Source organism: Mchenga conophoros, linkage group LG11 (genome assembly GCF_057382185.1).
Source record: "Mchenga conophoros isolate Kocher_MC1m ecotype Shallow Benthic linkage group LG11, M_conophoros_male_GT1.1, whole genome shotgun sequence".
NCBI classification, from domain to species: Eukaryota; Metazoa; Chordata; class Actinopteri; order Cichliformes; family Cichlidae; genus Mchenga; species Mchenga conophoros.
In genome coordinates this window covers 34,850,063-34,868,125 of record NC_140536.1, presented here as the reverse complement: position 1 = coordinate 34,868,125, position 18,063 = coordinate 34,850,063, and the positions used below count along the sequence as shown (strand labels likewise).

At 39.5% G+C, this 18,063-nt stretch overlaps 2 protein-coding genes across 3 annotated transcripts; one reads left to right on the top strand and one right to left on the bottom strand.

Moving 5' to 3' along the window:
- Positions 1-1,156: 1,156 nt before the first annotated feature.
- On the bottom strand, positions 1,157-4,232 carry gpsm3 (G protein signaling modulator 3). 2 transcript variants are annotated; one of them, XM_085292627.1, is made up of 5 exons: positions 3,834-4,232; positions 2,864-3,378; positions 2,445-2,610; positions 1,983-2,215; positions 1,157-1,808 (listed from the first exon to the last, which is right to left on the bottom strand). In XM_085292627.1, exons 2-5 carry the CDS (start codon positions 3,323-3,325, stop codon positions 1,668-1,670), a joined length of 1,002 nt encoding a protein of 333 aa, XP_085148753.1. In that variant the 5' UTR covers positions 3,326-3,378; positions 3,834-4,232; the 3' UTR covers positions 1,157-1,667. The 2 variants fall into 2 exon arrangements, with proteins under 2 accessions (XP_085148753.1, XP_085148752.1); XM_085292626.1 differs by having other exon boundaries at positions 2,864-3,400; positions 3,834-4,228.
- An 870-nt stretch (positions 4,233-5,102) lies between these two features.
- pbx2 (pre-B-cell leukemia homeobox 2) lies at positions 5,103-15,991 on the top strand. Its single transcript, XM_085292625.1, has 8 exons — positions 5,103-5,415; positions 6,068-6,141; positions 7,558-7,802; positions 11,283-11,473; positions 11,779-11,914; positions 12,181-12,322; positions 12,562-12,656; positions 15,210-15,991. The coding sequence occupies exons 1-8, from the start codon at positions 5,168-5,170 to the stop codon at positions 15,288-15,290; spliced, it is 1,212 nt and encodes a 403-aa protein (XP_085148751.1). The 5' UTR covers positions 5,103-5,167; the 3' UTR covers positions 15,291-15,991.
- The last annotated feature ends 2,072 nt before the right edge of the window (positions 15,992-18,063 follow it).

The following is an 18,063-nucleotide window of genomic DNA, read 5'->3' as shown; positions in this document are numbered from 1 at the left end:
CCTGAATCTGTTGGAGCCCAGAAGGACTTCTAAATCACCTGGGTTCCATGAATATTATGGCAAATATATCTTCCTTCCTGTATGGTCTTTGATAAGCAGCCAGTAATCTGTCTAACAACGGGGGAAGGGATACAACATGTTCGGCTCAACCCTATAAACATACACTCATCTTAAAAGTGGAACTTGAATTTGGTAAGATGAACTTCTGTTGTTTCTTCCTGTTTTACTCTTTCACAATTTAGGTGAAAAGTGTGGCTACACACACACACACACACACATATATGTATATGAGTATATATATATATATATGCAGTATTTATGCTTTCTTCTTCAGTTCCCCCTACAACCCTGTCTCATCTTATATAACTCTATACTGTTTAAGGACGTGACACAGCATCCTCTTGTCAACTCTATGCTGCCTTGATCAACGAGGGCTTCCTCAGAAAGCTGTCCTCTGAGCTGAGTGGACTAAACAGTATTGCTCTAAGAGACCCATTCAAAGTGGCCCTGATTATTGCCTGTAGCACTACAGAAAGTGACCACGGGTTGCAGTGACTACAATGCTCTGTTTTAAAGCAAATACACTGAAGCAGTGTTAACAATTAACTTCACAACTGGTGTTTTTATGTTAACCCTAGTTGACTGATTCTTGTTATTAGAGTTACATGAAATTTTGGGGGACATTTTAAATTGAAAGTAGCCATTACAGCTGGTTAGTGATTATCTGTTAACTTTTTTTTTTTTTGCATAGACTGAAGAAAATGTTACATACATCTAGAACACTGTTCAAAGAGTAACTACTGATTTCCTTTGAGGTTACGTCACATTATTAAAGAGAAATTCAGGAACACTGCGATAACACCTGTTTTCAGACTATGAAGTCTGTAAAAAATTAACAGCTTTATCTTAGCCTCGCCTGTTCCCTAAAAGGCTCATCTATTCATATGTGAGTGTTTTATGTGCGGAGGGGGATTTTTTAAAGATTAAACATTATCACAAAGTTGTGGGAATGTGAACTAGAACAGCAAATGATGCCTAATGATGAAGATAGCAGAACAGGTCTTATGCATCCCTGTGTCACAAGCAAAATGCCTGTAGTTACAGGCTACTACAAGATTTATATGTACAGACATAAGGAAAATTAAAGAATACACTCTCCAGGATGCATTTGATTTATTTTGGAGAACTAGTCCCAGCACTTCCTGAACTTGGAGCTCACTGTTATTTCTGTTGTGCTACATTAGATCTGTACAAATAACGACAACAATATAATTCAGCAGACTGCCTCCTCTACAATTAGGACACGCGCACACACACAGCAACCATTCAAGAGCTCATTGCAGACATTCAATACAATGGAATAATTCCAGAGCAGAGAAATCACATATCTACTGATCCTGGTTACTGGAAAAAATTAACTAAAAGTAAACTTCTCATCATGAACTCTCCTAATTTACATTAACAGCACTGTTGCTCAAACATTAGCGTTTTTGCTCCAATTTTGACAACTTTAACACTATTAGGAGATACAGCAATTCCACCCCAACCCCCAACACAAAGCATTTTGGGGTTAAAAAGAAGTCCTCTTTAAATAGAAACTTAAGCAGGGAGGCTACATTGGCAGTTGGCACACACAGCAGCCCCACACTTTTGGGTTTTATTCCATCTCAGGTTTGCAGCAAGCATGGTAGTTCGGTCCTCTGCTCATCCATGCGTCCCCCCTGGACCCTCAGGAGGAGGGAGAAGAAGTCCTCATCATCCATGGGACCTGGAGCCCTGCTGCGCTGGTCCTCTAGCCTGCCCTGAGCCTGTGGGTCAAAACAAATTGTGAAAATGAAAGCAATGCAGTGAAAGTAGGTAAAAGGTTTGCTGCCAACACTCTTTCTCGCATTAGTGAGAAACTAACTTTTCTTCTCAGAAACAAAGCAGAAAACACCTCAGCTCACGACAAACACATCTAAACAAACAAGCTCATTGCTTACTTGTGTGGTTAGAATCATATCGTACAGATCATCTTTGGGCGCAGGAACTGGTGCAGGCTTTTTCACAGACAGGGACAGTTGTCTTATGCTCCCTCTGACACTTCTGGTCTTTGTTTTTGGCGGTGAAGACCTTCCAAGCTGTGCCCTCTGGTCCTCAAGCCGCCGTCCTTGTGCAGTGGCCACCAGGTCAAAAAACTCCTCTTTCTGCAGTGAAGTCATGGAGGAAAAGACGACTGTAAAGAAATGAGAGAGAAAAGAGCTTAAATGGTCAAAAGGCGGGGGAAAGGCAGTGGTCAGTGGTCAAGGAAAAAAACATGGAAACATGGTAGCTGAAAATTCCTGAGTCAGGGAGAATGGGTAGCTGCATTTGATTCTGCTTGTTCAACATGAGTCATAGCTCAAAAACAAATGCAAAAGTTGTATCCTTTTCCACACTTTACCATGGCAAAACAGAGCGCTTACCTCTGTTAACTGGTTTGGAGGTGTTGGGCTCAGAGTGGCACCTCCTCCGCCTCACCCCACTCTCCAGCCTGAAGGAGCAGCGCTGGTCATTGAGCCGTCTGCCCTCCTGAAAGGTGCAAAGCAGGTCATACAGCGCCTCTGGGAAGTCAGGGGTTAACCGGTGAGCCTGAGAAAACACAGGTGGGAGGGTGAAAAAGACGGAGGGAGAGAGGAATGGTTTCTGAGTGAATGGCACAGACTGTTTGTTGGCAAAGCAAAAGAATCCACTCCTACGTACTCCCACATGCTCTGAAATAAAGTGGTACCTGCAGTTCTTCCACCATGAGACTGTTTTTCTCTTGCAGTGGCTGGTGGCAAAGTGTTAAAGTCAACTGATTTACAACACAGGTAATCTCAGGGTAAGAAGAGCAAATACCAACCTTTTTGAGATCCTCTTTGTGGTCTGGTCCCCCCTCGGGTTGTAGCTCAGATGAATTTAGCTTGTTTGTGTCTGCCTCAGGGTCATTCTGTGTGGCCTTTTCATCCTCTGTGCTACAGGGTTTTTCAGTTTTTTCTTTAAGCACTTCATCCGGCTGCCCTTCACTTTTACTGTCATTTCCTTTGAGTCCATCATTTGTGCTTTCTGTTATCTCTGGTTTGTCTTCTTCTCTGGTTATCTGCTGTTTCTCCAGGCTTTGCTCTTCTAAATTTATTTCACCCGCTATTTCTTGTTGACTGTTTTCCTCTTCTGTGTGCTCCTCTTCCTTTTTGATAGCAAACTCCTCGCTACAGCTTTGTACAGTGACATCTGCACCGCTTGGCGCCCTAATTTCAGTAATACTTTCTACCAAATCTCCATCTTCAATGATGACAAGAGGCTCCAACAGCTCCTCTTCAGCCATTTCAACTTTGATATCTGTGTTGTCCAGTGGTCTTTCTTACAATCCTTATGATCCTTGTGAGAAAACAGAAAGAAGCTGGAGGTGGATAAAAAAAAAGGTGATCCAAAATATCAGAATTCAGTTAGTACTTAAAAAAAATACCATAAGGAAAAACACGACATCTATAAACACTGAAACTTAAAAGCATGATGAGTACCGCAGAGCTGCTGTGCCTTTCTTTTGAAACAAAACATGTGAGAAACCAGTTTGACAGGTTTCAGCATGTGGGCAACAGATGTTTAGACAGAAATTTAAAAGAAACTTGAAGTCACAAACTCCTCCTAGCTATGTAAAACGTTCGACTATGTGATCACAAATGTCAGGGTCTTGTTGGTAGGTGATCACTGTTGTGTATTTTCCCAAACAGTTCAGTCGAATAACTCTTGTTGACAGATCACATTGTTATTTCCCCCCTAAAGCTACTGTCTACCACAAAGTGATTTAAATTTCAGTTAATTTTTGCCCTTACCTTTTCGTTCGCCTCGTTTCCTTTTATCTTCTCAAAACATCATCTTTCAAAGTCTTGATCCAGCGAACACAGCATTTTTGGCTTATCACTCGTCCTGTCAACGTTTTTATTAAGAGCAAAGAAGAAAAAAAGAAAATCTGCTAGTTTCACATGCCGTCGTGATGAGCTCTCGCCTTTTCTATCTGCCCTGCTACCTTCTGTCTTTCTCTCATCTCATCTCTTCCTGTTCCTCTTACCACAGCCCACCCCTATTTACTCGGCCCATATTTGACAAGTCAGGTTGACATGAAATATTACTGTTAAAAGCAGAATCACTCTCTATATGTGCGATGTGTGTGGTTAATGCAATCATGTCCCAAAGGAAAGGTTTTATAATGCCCATGTACACTTGTTAAAGCAGCTGCTGCTTTAACTGCTGCTCATTTGGTTATGTTAACCCCAAGTGCAGCATGTTGAAACAGGCGCAGTTTTTTTCTTAACTCTCTGTGGTTTTCACATCCTGTTGACTTGCAGCTAAAACGAGAAGTAGACTCAGACAAGTAAGGGAAGCTGTCTAAGCGAGATTATTACTTGAAAAACAAGGCTGAAAAAGAAGTTTATTTTATTTGAATGCTTCTGTTAGTGCTTGTAGCCACGTTTTTCATTCTAAAAAGAGAAATAAGTTAGGAAACTAGGGAATATCACATTTAATTTTTTTTAAAAGTTAACACGTGAGTATCATAAGAAATATGTGGCTGAAAATGAAATGTGCAGCTCTAGTAAAACCCAAACTTGATTAGACAGAAAATCTGCTTAAATAGCCAGAATCAAAATAGAAAAAGAGAGGTTTTCCAAAGGCAAAACATTTTAGAGCCTATTTAGAATAGTTACCCTTTACACACACGTCACCTGTATATTCTTTTAAGGTAGTTATACAAAAAAAAAAAGTCTCTTTCTTAGCCTAACATCTCCCACACAAGATGAATCTGTTTGCCCCAGATTCAGTTTGTTGGGATCTGGAGGCCCTATCAAAAAGCCACATAAACTACTTTTGTATAATTAAATGTCATTTCTTTGTTATCCACCCACGCACATGCAACCACCCCCGCGCACTTCTGCTTTGTGAAAATGCAGGGAGTGCAGATGTTTTGCTGTTGTGGTTACCTTTAAACCAATAGTGCTACTCCACCGTACCCACAGCGACGCTTTGTCTATCACGCGCTGCACTGTGCATGCACATTTTGCACCGTTTCCTGTCAGTCGCTAGGGGACCCAACTCTGTGCGATGTCTCTGGTCTGTGTTGTGTCTGTGAGCACAGTCGGGCAGCAGTCGTCGCCACTGTGCGTCGCCGAAGATGTTGCAGCAGCAGCAGCAGCCTCTGACGGGCAATGGGCCATCCAACGGCCGGGGACTCGGCGTGAGTGGCCACCCCGGGATGCACGCGCTCAACTCAGTTCACCAACCCTCCCAGCATCGGCCCGACGGAGCGGAGTCGGGCCTCGAGGGTACAGAGAACGGACATGAAACCCGCAGAGATATTGGGGACATACTGCAGCAGATAATGACTATCACCGACCAAAGTTTGGACGAGGCACAAGCAAAGTGAGTCACGGCTATGCTTCCTTTCTTTTTAAATATTGTTATTTAGTGGTATTGCCGCTGCAGCGGTATTTTGTTGTGCTGCTTTGTCGACTCCGTCTCGCAGTGACAAAGTTTCCTGAACTTCACTCTATTGTTTAGATTATTCAGCTAGAAGCTAGCTAATTAGCTGGACTAATGACATAAAGTTGCTTTTGGTGTAACCTGTGCAGATTCAAACTCACATGCCAGTGTTTACTGTTTCTGTGCTGTAAGTTAGGAACACGCATTTCTTTCAGCAGCGGCTGTTTAATATGTAGCTTTTGTTAGCATGCTACGCTAACCAAGGCTAACAAGCTAATGCTAAAATAGGTAGCTAAGGACCGTGCCGATATAAATGTTAACACTGCGCTACAACACGGGTTATAATTTAATTACATAGTAAACAACTAAATATACTATCTAACATGTTGGCTGTCATATGCAGACATACTAGCAGTGAAAGGTTACCCCCTTAACTATCAGCTAGCCAGGAGCTAACGTTTGCTAAATTAGCTCGGCTAAATGTTGTCACTTTGTGATTTCTGTTTTTGTTTTGGTCGATTTGCGTACTGTCATTCTATGCCTTTGTTTACAAATAGGCTGGTAGGTCATGTTTGTTCTTTTTTATGTGCAGGAAACATGCGCTCAACTGTCACCGAATGAAACCCGCTTTGTTCAGCGTTTTGTGCGAGATCAAGGAAAAAACTGGTAGGTTTCTGCTCTATTTGCAGGAGTTTTCTTGTGCTCTCTGTCAACAGCCATGGCTTTAATTTTGTTTGGGAGCGTTATTAGACTGTGTTGACATTCTGTCATCAGGAACCAATAAAGTCATAAACAATCTGAATGGCCAAGTAAACACACAGACATAGTTTTTATACTTTCAGAGTCAAAAGCAAAATAATCCGACAGCCCTCTTAATAAATGCTTATTGGAGTATAAGTGGACTCAAATGACAACAGCTGGACAAACATAAGGTACAATTGCTACAGTGCAATATATTATAGTCATATCAGGTTGCTGTCAGGACTATATTATCTTTAAGCTGCCACAAGGACTGATAAAGTAAATTGTTTCTTCCTCATTCTACATCACCTGTATTGACTTTGTATAGATTACTTCGTAATAAGCTCATTTTGTATTATATTTAGTATTCATGATGGGGGAAAAGGGTAGTTAAAATAGTTCAAAAGCATTAAGAAAAGGAGCAAGATGGTATACAACAAGAAGAAGTGCAATGCAAATAAATAAATAAAAAGTCAGTGTACAGAGGTGGTAAGCTCTTGTACACTATATACACACATAGATGTGATTTTTATGCATAGGGATATTTTTCTTTATTTTATTTTTAAAAATATTTTCTACTTAGCTGTGCGCCTTTTTGAGTAATGCTTAACTTATTGCGGGTTGAGGGTTGTTTTTATTTTATTTAAGCTGCTGTGTTATATGTTGTGTCTAATGTTTTGGCCATGATAACACAGGAATTTTCCAACTTTTTCTTGGCATAAATAAAGCTGATTTTATCGCATTTTATATGCATTATAACTTCAAATTCTACATCGAAGCATAGGGTCAACTCACTGCATTCATTTATATAACAGAAGGGCGATGAGTAATCTTTCATTTAGATTTCACTTATAGTTGCACTTTAAAACCAGCAAAAAACTAGATTCTTCTAAATTCTTCTTGTAAATTTTTATCTTTCAAATGAACAAATTAGGTTATTTATGACCTCTGGTGATAAACTGGTGATATAGTTTAAAGACTTTGACTTTATTGTAATTGTCCCCTTCCAGTCATTAAACTATAATCTTTGAACCATAAGTGACAGATCTAGAGTTGCAAGATATTTTACAATATCTGTCATAGGGTAAAGGAACCTGTACAGGTATGATGAACACTTAAAATAACTAGGTTGCACCAAGGTACAGTCTGAAGTGAAAATGTTATGAGAGTGATGCACAAAAAAAAACAAGAGCACACAAAAAACTACTTATCTATTTCCAAACATGGTTCCATCATTATTTTGTTTTTGTTTTTTATGGTTCATTATTTGTAAAGGCTTTGGTTTAAGAGAGTTGCGAGTCTTTTACCTTCAAAACCAAGAGACTTTTGTCTCATTGACAGGCCTTTCAATGAGGAACACCCAGGAGGAGGAGCCTCAAGATCCTCAGTTGGTGCGACTGGACAACATGCTGCTGGCGGAGGGCGTAGCGGGGCCAGAGAAGGGTGGCGGGGCTGCTGCTGCTGTTTCTGCTGCCACCAGCTCTGGGGGGATGTCACCTGACAGCTCTCTCGAGCACTCCGACTACAAAAGCAAGTTGAGCCAGATTCGCAGTATCTACCACACTGAGCTGGAGAAGTATGAGCAGGTATTGTGTCGCAACAGCAGCTTAGCACTGACATTGCCTGTACGTGCTTGCTTGTACTAGAGGTACCTGGAAGCAATGTTGTACACTGGCATGCTAGATCAAGAGTTCACAGCACATAACTTTGCTTCAGGGCGGATTCATTCCTTTCCATTTGTGTCAGGTATGACTCAGTAAATCTTTATGTTGAGAGGCATTTTAGGCTTATTAGACCAACAAGCTCCACTGAAGCCCTACTTGTGAGCTAGTATCAAAGAGAAAATTAGATCTGCTATAAAATCCTCTTGAATGCAACATACAATTAAGTTCCTGAAACACAAACCGTTGCCCTATACTTAAGATTAAGGATATGCTGATATCAGTCAGGGGTGTCTATCTGACTGTGGTCATGTAGTCGAAAAACTACTCCAAGGCAACCAATACCACCCTCCAGCAATCAATATTAGTTTATAGTAAAATGAAGATTTAAATGTTTTAGAGTTTTAAGAAGAAAACCAAAAACTATGCAAAGTATACTCTGTCACATTTTCAAGGGCGGATTTTTTACAACATCTAAGAACAAAGAGAGCGGCATATTCAAGGAGACCAAGTATGAGATCCCAGTCATCACCTCGTCATAAAAACTGTATTTCCAAACTTGTGCCCATCAGCAGTTAGTTGCAGGACTTTCCGCTGACATTTGTAGTAGAACTGCCAGGTAGGGGTGGGCGATATATATGATAGAAACAATATAAATTTGGCCAACGATAGAGATTTTGACTATACCGCTCTATTGCGGTAGCGCATGTTGATGATGTCATCAAGCTACGCCTGTTTTGGTCAAAAGCATAACAGCGGCTACAACCATTATCATCTACAAATTATGCCGGGCGACAGTCATAGCAAAGAGATGAAGCACTTTTGAAATATGGGGAAAGCCAAAAACTGCGCTTCCTCCACTTCCGTAACATTGATTCATTAATGTTGAATTCTCTCGTTGCTGCTCTATTCCCATGTTGTTGCAGTATATTAATAACTAACCTGGTATTGTGGATGAATGATCTCAGTTGTTCTCCTGACTGAAGTTTGGCCCGTGTATAGCATCCTGATATGCGATTACATTTGTCCCTGACCACCAGAATCCCTCACGTTAACTTTTATCGAGTGGGGAAAAAAAGTTGGGGTTCATCCTCCAGCTTCACTGTGCTAATGTTATGCTAACATAGCTGTGTCGCTAGCAATCACGTAGCACAACATTATATACCAGGTAGTCCAACTTCAGTAACCCTGCAAACGCCACTGCTGTTTAGTTTCCTGTCTTCATTTATGTTGGAAGTGGTAGCAGAGCTGTACTTTTTAATTAGTTTCAGAAATCTCCCAGTCAGAACATGGTATGAAATGTTTAGGTGGAAACTAGCGAGCTAACTTCTAACTCCGTTAAATTTAACAAATTCTGTTTTGATGGATGCCTGGATGTTAAATTTAATTGTTACACCTGGTAAAGCAGCAACGCTGATGATTTTATTAAAGATGAAAGAATTTAGACTGTTTTTAACTCTCAGTGTTCGTTTGACTTTGGGAGCTGAAGAGGACGGAGTTTTGGACCCAGATTACTCCGCGAAGCAACTCACTACGGCAGCTGTAACCCATATGGAAAAGATATAAATAAATCTTATAAAGTTTTTATCTGTCTTGTATGAAACTTGTATGAAAAGCATACAAGAGTGAAAACACATATAAGATCCCTTGAAAAATTATATAATGAAACTTGTATGTTTTGTATACTTACTAAAAAATATATGAAAGTAATGAGAAAGTGGCCACTTTCATGAGTAAATCATATATGTTTTTATTATATCTTTTCCATATGGGAATGCTCTGACAATCCATCAAACATTTTTAACAGATTTCTGCACGCCAAAATCGGTTTGAGGTCAGTAAGCACAACCAGAATTCATACATAAGGCACACTCGATTTTTGAGAAAATTTAAGGATTTTAAGTGTGCCTTATAGTGTGGAAAATACGTTATACAGAAGAAAAGAATATATCGCGATTATATATCGTTACCGCACATGCTCCTACTGCCAGGACACATAAACTGCAGAGTAGGTTTAGGAGTATCAGGGTTTGCACTCTAGTTTAAAAAAAGACAGGTGTGTTTGATAACACTGGTCAGCAGTTTTTCAGAAGTTTTTAATGGCTGTTGTTTGCAAAATAATTTTTTGTTTTTCAAGTTTACAAGTTTTCACATTTGTCAAGTTTTGTAAACTTATATCTTGTTATGTTTATGGTGGTATCTTATGATAATAGCTTTCTTCATTATGTAACCATTTAAAAATAGAGGAGCGTTAATATCAAACATTATGTTAGAAAGGATAGTGAAGTGATTACTTTAGTTGAAAAGAAAACACTGAATTTAGTTAGAGCCCACTATGCCAGACTTGGTCACGATGGATTACTATGGAGAAATGTCAATTTCATCAGTTACCCAGAATATTATGAAATGTAGATATGTTGGTTTCATCACTTCACAGTGAAGTGTCAAAGTTAAATATCAAAGTATTTAGCTGTGTAGGACCTTAATAGATGAAATGTGGAGATTATATACATTTTGGTCACAGTCCTCTTAGGAACATATTATGAAAGAAATTAAACTCTTACCTTTTTGATATTTTAATATGCTTTTAAAAACGCCCAAATTCAAATTTGACACTTCGTACTTGATACATTCCATTTTTTCAAGTCCAGTTTGAAATCAGATGAATAGTTTAAGAAAAGTGGATATCTGAAAATCACCACTAGCTTTGAGCCATTTTTTTGCCAACACTTCATGGTCATAATATATTTTAGTAATATATATGGTTTCAGTTTGTGGTCTTATATCTGACTTTGCAGCATATCATGAAAACCAGAGTCCACCAATTATTTTAGGCATCAGTTTCAGTTTCAGCAACTCAAAATGAGTAAGGTTTGACTATGTTGCTTTTGGAAGCGTTTGTTTGTAGACCAGTGCAATATATGCTTTTTGTTATAGCCAGAAAGTGAGAAGCATTGGATTAATAGAGGTGGATATTAAGATAACACCTGTTTAAAGTCTTCTGTTATGAAGACTTAAACTATTACTATATTTACTGCATTGTATATTAGCATATTGTATGTAATATAATATATTAATATTGATTCCTTGTCAGTAGAAGAACAGAATCATTAGTGTAATCCCAGATAACACCATTAGTAATAACCACATGTTCATGACAATTTGTTGCAGTGCACAGAGTGACCTAATAAAGAGGCCACTAAGTGTGCGTGCTTACCAATAAGAACAATTGTCGTACCAATTATCCTTATTATCAATTAAACTGTTTTTTTTCATCATAAAATTGTCTTTCCAGCTAGAAAACATCATAATTAACAGAAGTAATGAAGTTTTATAAAATAACACATGTATAGCAGCTTCACTTCTCTCCTTCATTGTGTTTCGTCTTGCACCACCTTTCACCAGGCGTGCACAGAGTTCACCACCCATGTGATGAACCTGCTGAGGGAGCAGTCGCGCACACGGCCTGTGACTCCACGGGAGATTGAGCGGATGGTGGCTATCATCCACCGCAAATTCAGTTCGATCCAGACCCAGCTGAAGCAGAGCACCTGTGAGGCGGTCATGATACTGAGGTCCCGCTTTCTAGATGCCAGGTGAACATTGTAGTTTTTCTTTCTTTCTTTTTTAAGGTGACCTGTTATGGTTTATTAGGTCATATAGAATGTTGCACTGATAGATGCTTACATTAAATGTGACCAAATTTCAATTAATGGAGTTAGTGTTTGTGAAAGTAATCCCTGCAAGTTACCAGCTCCAGTTTCAGACTGCTTTAAATGATCTGTTTCAAGCAGTTTTTCTCCTCATGGATGGTATGATTTCAGAAACTAATGTCGTCGCCCCCAAACATCCTTTTTGAGCCAGGAAAACCTCTGTTCACTGTGTTCTAACCCTTTTTCAGACGCAAGAGGCGCAACTTCAGCAAACAGGCTACAGAGGTCCTCAATGAGTATTTTTACTCCCACTTGTCTAACCCATATCCCAGTGAAGAAGCCAAAGAGGAACTTGCCAAACAGTGTAGTATCACCGTCTCTCAGGTGAGCATGCTTCAAGAAACCAGGAGAAAGGAAAAGTTGTGGGTGTCCATGGATTCATATACCATTCATTTACTCTCCAACTGTTACAGGCAGGATTTTAAAGATTTAAATTAAAAAAAAATAAAAAAAGAAGTAGTGACTGATTTCTGCTTAGGTGACCTCAAATACTTACAATTTGTATTAAGCTGTTTGAAATGGCTACTGGAGGTTTAAGAATGCTTCTTCAAAATGTGGTCATTTTAATGATTACCTTTTATTTTTGGAAGGTCTCCAACTGGTTTGGCAACAAGAGAATCCGCTACAAGAAAAACATTGGCAAGTTCCAAGAGGAAGCCAATCTCTACGCCATGAAAACAGCCTTGGGAGCTAGACAGGGCGATGATTCCCCACACACTCCCAATTCCACAGGTAACTAAGAAAATGACATGAACAGTAAATGCCTACTTGCCTTTAGGCGATAAACTCAGTTGTTAAGCCCTTCTCTGGCCCCTGATTCTCCACGCCTACATGAGTCATGCCGATATGTCTGATGATTAATGACTTGTTTATTAATGGTCAGGTAACAGTAAAAACCCCTTGGATTTCTTTATGGTGAATTATAAAAAGATGTCTGTCACAAATGACTATCAAGGTTTGTCGTTCTTCAGGGTCAGGGTCCTTCTCTCTGTCCGGATCAGCTGACCTGTTCCTCGGGGTTCCACCTGTGAATGGTGAACAGTCTGCCTACCAAATGGGAGTGCAGGTATTTACATACGTTTAAATATTAACTTGTGCTTCTCTTGTATTTTTTTCCTTTCTAATTAGGAACTTACCGTATTTTCACGACCATAAGACGCTCTGTACTAAAAGGCGCAGTCTCAGTTATGTGTGCCATTACTGTATTTAACACACACACATAAGGCGCACTGGATCATAGGGCGCATACAAGTACCGTATGCGTATTTAAAAATAAAGCGGGAGCAAAACAAAGTTTGGTACTCACATTTTTATCATCAATCAAACCCATCGAAGTCCTCATCCTCTGTGTCTGAATTGAACAGCTGCGCTAAATCTCCATCAAACATGCCAGGTTCACTTTCTTCACTGTCAGAGTCACTTTCCGTGCCGTGCGGCTCCTCGGAAATGATGCCGGCTTTTGCGAAAGCTCGAACAACAGTGCCAGCAGACATGTTAGCCCAAGCATCTACAATCCATTGGCAAATTGTGGCGTAACTCGCCCGGCGCTACCTTCCACTCTTGGTGAAACTGTGGTCTCCATCGGTCATCCATCGCTCCCAGGCCGCTCGCAGCCTTACTTTGAACGGGCGGTTCACACCGATGTCCAGCGGTTGGAGTTCCTTTGTCAGGCCTCCTGAATGACAGCAAGCTCACAGTTCATTTGTTTCACTTGTTTTTTCACATCGGCTGTGAGATGGGCACGCATAGAGTCACAGATCAACAGCGATGGTGATGTGTGGAAAAAACCACCTGGTCTCCTTACATACACCTCCCTCAGCCACTCTTTCATCATTTCCTCATCCATCCAGCCCTTTTCATTTGCCTTAATGATGATTTCTGCTGGAAACTTCTCTTTAGGCAAAGTCTTTCGCTTAAAAATCACCATAGGCGGCAGTTTCTGTCCATTAGCATGGCAGCCAAGCACAACAGTGAAAGAAGACTTTTCGTGCCCCGTTGTGCGTATCGCTACCGTGCTGGTCCCCTGCTTCTCCACAGTGTGACTCACCGGGATGTCAAAAGTGAGCGGGACCTGGTCCATGTTTGTGATGTGGCTGGGCTGGATGTTTTTGTCGCCGATGTGTTTGCTGCAGTAGGAGCGGAGGATGGCCAGCTTTTCCTTATAATCCGCTGGAAGTTGCTGCGCTACCGTAGTCCTGGTCCGGATGGAAAAATGGCACCGTTTCATAAAACGAAAGCACCAAGACGGACCTCCTTGGAAATGTTCAATGTTCATCTCTTCAGCTAGTGAAACTGCTTTTAGCCGAATGGTGACCGTCGAAACGCTTCTCCCGATCGTTCTTTGCTCGATGATCCACCGCTCGAGTCTTTCCTCCAACTCGGGCCACCTCGCCTTATGTCCGCGGAAACTCAGCTGCGTTTTCTTGACCTGCCGGAGCTTGTTTTCTAGCTTCCTCCATTTGCGAACCATCCATTCGTTAATCTTAAATTCTCTCGCCGCTGCTCGATTTCCATGTTCCTCCGCGTAGCTGATGGCCTTCAGTTTAAACTGTGCTTCGTAAGCGTGTCTCTTTGCCATTTTCAGGGTTGTTAAAACAACGATGTCCTGCATAACGCACATACCTGTTCTTTTATACAGGTATGTGCAATAAAGTCAACGCACGCACTTCACCCTTTAGCGTTCTCATGGTGTTCTCTACTACATCCTCCTTACAACACACAGGGCGCACTGCGCTATAGGGCGCGCCGTACTTTTTGAAGAAAATCTAAGACTTTTAAGTGTGCCTTATTGTTGTGAAAATACGGTAGTAGAGAAGTAATATCAGTTTAGTTGCCCGGTCTAAAAGAAAGAAAAAAAACTCAGAAAACAGTAACAAATGAAACATCTTTGGATAATCAAATCATGTTTTAACACTTAGTGTTTTGTAGAACATCAAAGACAGTGTCATATTAATTTGCTGACTGAGGCTGCTGTTAGAAGTGCTAGCAGCATCAGGTTCACAGGTTCTGCCTGTGCAGAATGTGGCTGCACAGGCAGAGCGCTTTGGATGTGTGTTTATATGTTAGTTTACGCTGACATCAAAGCAATGCAGAACTGTGTTGTCCACGAGAGAGTGAGAGAATGTCTCGCTCCGACTAGCATCTAGATGACTAGTTGTTCAAATTCGTATTATCAGCAGATCAAATGATAATCAAACCAACAAAGTTTTCATCTAACAGCATGTCTCTCTGTGTAGCTAAAGCTCAAAATGCTGTTTTCCTTGCAGCTGAGCCAATGCAAAAAATAAATAAATAAATAATTGTTACTGCAAGTTTTGTATTACTTGTTTAAACTCTGCCTGAATCTGCTAGGATCAACTTGTTGTATTTGTGGCATTTAAAATAAGTGTTGCCAACAGGGGAGTTGCACCCTCTGGTGGACAAACTATCCAACATAAACACTTAAAATATGGTTGAGGGGTGTTTCTCCTGTCTCTTCTTTACTTTTTAAATTTGTCAGCCTTTGTAAATTCATATGCGGCCAATCTTGTACCCAACATTATATCCAGCTGATGCCACTCAGCATTGACAGAATAACCCTGAACATTACTTTTTTTCTCTCTCTCTTTTGATTTCTTAGGCTAACGGAAACTGGCAGGGTCGAAACTCACCCCCGTCTGGCACCTCGCCTCATAGCGACCAGTCAGAAAACTCTGACTGATGAGCCCACCCACTGACACAGAACGACAGCGATGGAAAGATTGATGACGGAAAAAGACCGAAAGAATGATATCGCACTTCCCACTTGGCTGCAGTTGTTTTTGTATATTGTTTGTTTGGTTTGGTTATTTTAAGTGTAAGTTGTCTTTTTTTCTTCTTCTTTTTTTCTTCTTTTCTTAGCGCTCAGCGTTGGTCATTATGTTTGTCTGATTAGCTGAGTGCACAGATGATAGAGTGAACGTGTGTGTGTCGTGTGCATGCTGGCGTGGTTTTCTCATTGGGGTTGTAGGGTTTATTTTCCACTACTTTTGACATGTTACTGAGATCTGTTTGTGGTTGGGAGGGGGGGGGAAATGCGACTGTATCATGATTGTTTTAACACACTATATCATTATTATTAATATTATTACTTTCAATATTAGTGCTACAGCTATTTTCTTTTAACAGTTCATAAAGAGAGATAGCATTTAGTGAATGAGAGGGCAATAGAGAAAAATCCAAAGACTCCGTGTGTTTGTTTCTCTGTTTTGTTTTGTTTTCTACTGGGCTTATGTGTCCATGTAAAGTGAATGAGGTGTGCCTGAGTCCATATTAATGGTTTGAATGAGTGTATCAACAGTGCTGTCTTTTTTTCTGTACAGTGAAACACCTGTATCCTCTCTCTACCTCTTTTACAATAAAGACTCTCTGTATTCACAAGCAGCTGGAGATCGGTCACATTCATGGGGTCATAATGAATAAACTAAAAGACTAGGGGACAGTATAATGGGCTACTTTATTCAAGACACCAACAGTAAGTGATTCATTAGCAGCACTCTCTCTCACACACACACACATCCATATATATATATATATATATATATATATATATATATATATATATATATATATATATATATATATATATATATATATATATATATATATATATATATATATATATATATATATATATGGATCAGCACCATTTAGACTTTTTGAATTTGTTCTGAGTTGAGGACCTGTGTTTTTTTTTTTTTGTTTGTTTTTTTACTATAATTACTCCAGTACAAAAGCAGAGAATGTTGCTCATAGCTTTAAAAGGAAACTTATCAATATCGCTGACAATCACCAACATTAGATTATTAATTTCTGAAAAGCAGTTTGACTTCTAACCAGAAGTAATGTTGCAAAACTAAACAATAGGCTAAGGATTGCATGCAACCTCCTAAAAACTACACATGTACTGTGTTTGCTCAGGAGCATTGTCTTTTTTCTTTTGTTGGGTATTTGATCAAGTTCTTGTGTAGCTTAGATGTAGGTTACTGCATAAATGGTGGTATTGTACCACAGTACTAGTATTTATAAGTATCTAAATAAAAGTAATAATCCTGTTTTAACTGATATGCCAAAAGTTTTAGCAAAAATATGTCCTTAAAGTAGTTACAGTAGTACTCAGAATCACATATGCAGAATCATATTTATTATATTATTATTATTATTATAATAGATAATAACGATAGGCATGCATCTGTATATTTCTTACAGCAGCTAGTGATTTTAATTACTTATTAATATTTGATGATGTTATTAATATTTTAAAATCTTCAAAATAATAAGTAAAGTTTTAAAATAATTGGGTTGGAGAGCATAAATATTAAATTCCCATCCAAATTATAGCAGCAGTAGAAAATAGAAATCATATAAATACTTAAAGACTGTACTTTAGTAAAGTACTTGTGTAAATGTAAAAGTAAGATTGAGTGTATTCAAGTCCAAAAAACTAAAATTCACTATCTTTTAAATGTAGATGCAAAATAAAATAAATAAGCACATGGTAATAGACCTCCTCCAGAGTGAAGAGAAAAAAACCTTAGAATTTAGAGTTTTCGGATTATGCCAACATATCTCATTATCTGAAATTTTAGTCGTGTTTAATGTGAATTTCAACCACTCTGGTACACTCTCTCGTTCTCTGGTCTCAGGAGCTTGCAAAGATCGGACAGGACTTCTGTAAGTTTTTTTGAAGACGTTCCACCTGTCATCAGAGAGGACATCTTTTAAGTTTCTTTGCTTTCTTTCCAACCTCCTTAGACAGCCATGACCTGGATGACTGAGAACCTACACAGACATATCTTGCTCTTTCTTTCTTTCTTTCTCTCTCTCTCTCCATCTCTGTCTCTGTCTGTCTGTCTCTCTGTCTGTCTCTCTCTCTCACACACACACACACACACACACACACAAATACACACAGTAAATGCAAAAATAATATATAGCAATAATCAATAGCATCAATAGCTTCTGATCAGCACCATGGACAGCAACTGCAGCCAGAATCTGGGGGAACGGAAGCTTTTACTTAAACTTATACTATACACTGACATCATCTTCTTCAACCAGGCTCAGTGAGGAGGCATCTTACCAAACAAGCATAGCCTACTCATGATCATCATCATCAGTTATTTCCAGTGGACCAGCTTCTAGATACTTCACACACACATATTACAGTACGAGTCCATACTTTCAACATATACATGAGTAAAAATGTTTCAGTCCTTTACTAAAAACAAACCACTCACCTGTTCATTTTAAGGCCTTGTGCTCAGCAAAGTCACTGACAACACTGCTTAATTCCCAAGTCCTCGGGGAATACTTGTTTTTTGTTGCTGTTGTTGTTGTTTTGCTTTGGTCAAACATAAATGAAAACAACTCTGCTGGATACTTTTCAAAAAAGAAATGGTTGCATAGTTGATATCAACAAGTTACAAAATATTACCACCACAATATACAGACAG